The sequence below is a fragment of the Scomber scombrus genome, unplaced genomic scaffold, assembly GCF_963691925.1.
Source record: "Scomber scombrus unplaced genomic scaffold, fScoSco1.1 SCAFFOLD_51, whole genome shotgun sequence".
NCBI classification, from domain to species: Eukaryota; Metazoa; Chordata; class Actinopteri; order Scombriformes; family Scombridae; genus Scomber; species Scomber scombrus.
In genome coordinates, this window is record NW_026910280.1 from 250,001 (window position 1) to 252,548 (window position 2,548).

The 2,548-nt window shown below is 51.7% G+C and overlaps 1 protein-coding gene across 1 annotated transcript in view; it reads right to left on the reverse strand.

Moving 5' to 3' along the window:
- atp6ap1a (ATPase H+ transporting accessory protein 1a) overlaps nucleotides 1-2,548 on the reverse strand; it is a gene marked incomplete at its 5' end in the record, with an annotated part of 10,910 nt that extends 8,362 nt beyond the window's left edge. Inside the window, 5 exon segments of the mRNA XM_062415050.1 lie at nucleotides 123-255; nucleotides 424-529; nucleotides 620-660; nucleotides 1,768-1,961; nucleotides 2,494-2,548. Of these exon segments, the coding sequence (XP_062271034.1) occupies nucleotides 123-255; nucleotides 424-529; nucleotides 620-660; nucleotides 1,768-1,961; nucleotides 2,494-2,548 (529 nt within the window).

Consider the following 2,548-nt stretch of genomic DNA (forward strand, 5'->3'; position numbering starts at 1 on the left):
CTACACGCTCTACACATGACTGCAATGTGACCCAGTTAAATGTTCCTGATGTGGACACTCACACACACACACACACACAGAGTTACTGATAGTAAGAATAAAAAGTGAATATGAAAATTAACCTTAAACTCCACCGGAGCATAAACGGAGGATTTCTCTTTGATGCGACGCTGCCGCTCTCTCTCTCTCTCCCGCTCTTTGTATCCTCCTCTCACCTGCAGGAGGGAACGACCCCCCCCCCAAAGCCCCCTCCATCTCCACTGAGAGAGACGCCACCTCCTGGAGACACACACACACATATGATCAGAGTAAGCACACACACACACACATATGATCAGAGTAAGCACACACACACACACACACACACACGATCAGAGTGAGCACACACACACACACACATATGATCAGAGTAAGCACAAACACACACACACACACACACTAACCTGGGAGGGTCTCAGTGACGTATAAATCGCTGTATAAGGAACAGATTGAGTCTTCATGATGCTCAGCACCTGACCAATCACCTCATCTGAAAATCAGCATGTTCAATTATTGATTATGAAACACATAAAACTGCAGATTGGATAATTGTCAGCTGATTAATTATTGGCTGACTCACCGTTTCCACTCAGAATCTCTTTAGCTGACATCAGATCAGCCCTGAAACCAGAGAAGAAGAGGGTTCAACTTACTGTCATCAGTGTCAGGCCTGGGCTCTGATTGGTGGCTGTGATTGGTAGGTGTGGTTGGTGGGTGTGATTGGTGGGTGTGGTTGGTGGGTGTGGTTGGTGGGTGTGATTGGTGGGTGTGGTTGGAGGCTGTGGTTGGTGGCTGTGATTGGTGGGTGTGGTTGGAGGCTGTGGTTGGTGGGTGTGGTTGGTGGGTGTGGTTGGTGGGTGTGGTTGGAGGCTGTGGTTGGTGGGTGTGGTTGGTGGGTGTGATTGGTGGGTGTGGTTGGTGGGTGTGATTGGTGGGTGTGGTTGGAGGCTGTGGTTGGTGGCTGTGATTGGTGGGTGTGGTTGGTGGCTGTGATTGGTGGGTGTGGTTGGTGGCTGTGATTGGTGGCTGTGGTTGGTAGGTGTGGTTGGTAGGTGTGGTTGGTGGGTGTGGTTGGTAGGTGTGGTTGGTGGCTGTGATTGGTAGGTGTGGTTGGTGGCTGTGATTGGTAGGTGTGGTTGGTGGGTGTGGTTGGTGGGTGTGGTTGGTGGGTGTGGTTGGTGGGTGTGATTGGTGGGTGTGGTTGGTGGCTGTGGTTGGTAGGTGTGGTTGGTGGGTGTGGTTGGTGGGTGTGGTTGGTGGGTGTGGTTGGTGGGGGTGATTGGTGGGTGTGGTTGGTGGCTGTGATTGGTGGCTGTGGTTGGTGGGGGTGATTGGTGGGTGTGGTTGGTGGCTGTGATTGGTGGCTGTGGTTGGTGGGTGTGGTTGGTGGCTGTGATTGGTGGCTGTGGTTGGTAGGTGTGATTGGTGGGTGTGGTTGGTAGGTGTGGTTGGTGGGTGTGGTTGGTAGGTGTGGTTGGTGGGTGTGGTTGGTAGGTGTGGTTAATGGGTGTGGTTGGTGGCTGTGATTGGTGGCTGTGGTTGGTGGGTGTGGTTGGTGGCTGTGATTGGTGGCTGTGGTTGGTAGGTGTGATTGGTGGGTGTGGTTGGTAGGTGTGGTTGGTGGGTGTGGTTGGTAGGTGTGGTTGGTGGGTGTGGTTGGTAGGTGTGGTTAATGGGTGTGGTTGGTGGGTGTGGTTGGTAGGTGTAGTTGGTAGGTGTAGTACTGACCCAGTGCCGTAGGGCAGTCTGAACACCAGCAGAGTCGGGGAGGACGCGTTCAGTCTCAGTTGGCTCAGAGTCTCAGGGTCCATGTACAGAGGGGACGTCTCCAATTGGTCCTGCAGCTGGCCAATCACAGCGTTGGAGGCCGGCCACGAGACAGCAGGTAAAACCAGGGGGGAGGACGAGGACGTCAGAGCACCCTGAGGGACAGGAAAATACAGTTATATACTGGGAGGACTGGGAAGAGTCACTGGGAGAACTAGGAGGAGTCATTGGGAGGACTGGGAGGAGTCATTGGGAGGAGTGGGAGGAGTTGTTGGGAGGAGTCATTGGGAGGACTGGGAGGAGTCATTGGGAGAACTGGGAGGAGTCACTGGGAGGACTGGGAGGAGTCGTTGGGAGAACTGGGAGGAGTAACTGGGAGGAGTCACTGGGAGGAGTCATTGGGAGGACTGGGAGGAGTCGTTGGGAGAACTGGGAGGAGTAACTGGGAGGAGTCACTGGGAGGAGTCACTGGGAGGACTGGTCAAAGGTTAGGGTTAGAGAATGTGTAACTGTCTCTGTGTGTTATTATATAGTATGATAATATAATATTATATAATATGATAAAATATAATAAAATATAATAAATATATGATAATATAATATAATTAATATAACATAATATAATATAATATTTCTGGGTGTTCCACTAACAGACCAGCAGGGGGCAGAAGGAGGAAGAAGACTCACCTCCAGGTTGGGAAACACACTGTCCTGTTTGTTCCCAAACGCTCCCCCATACATG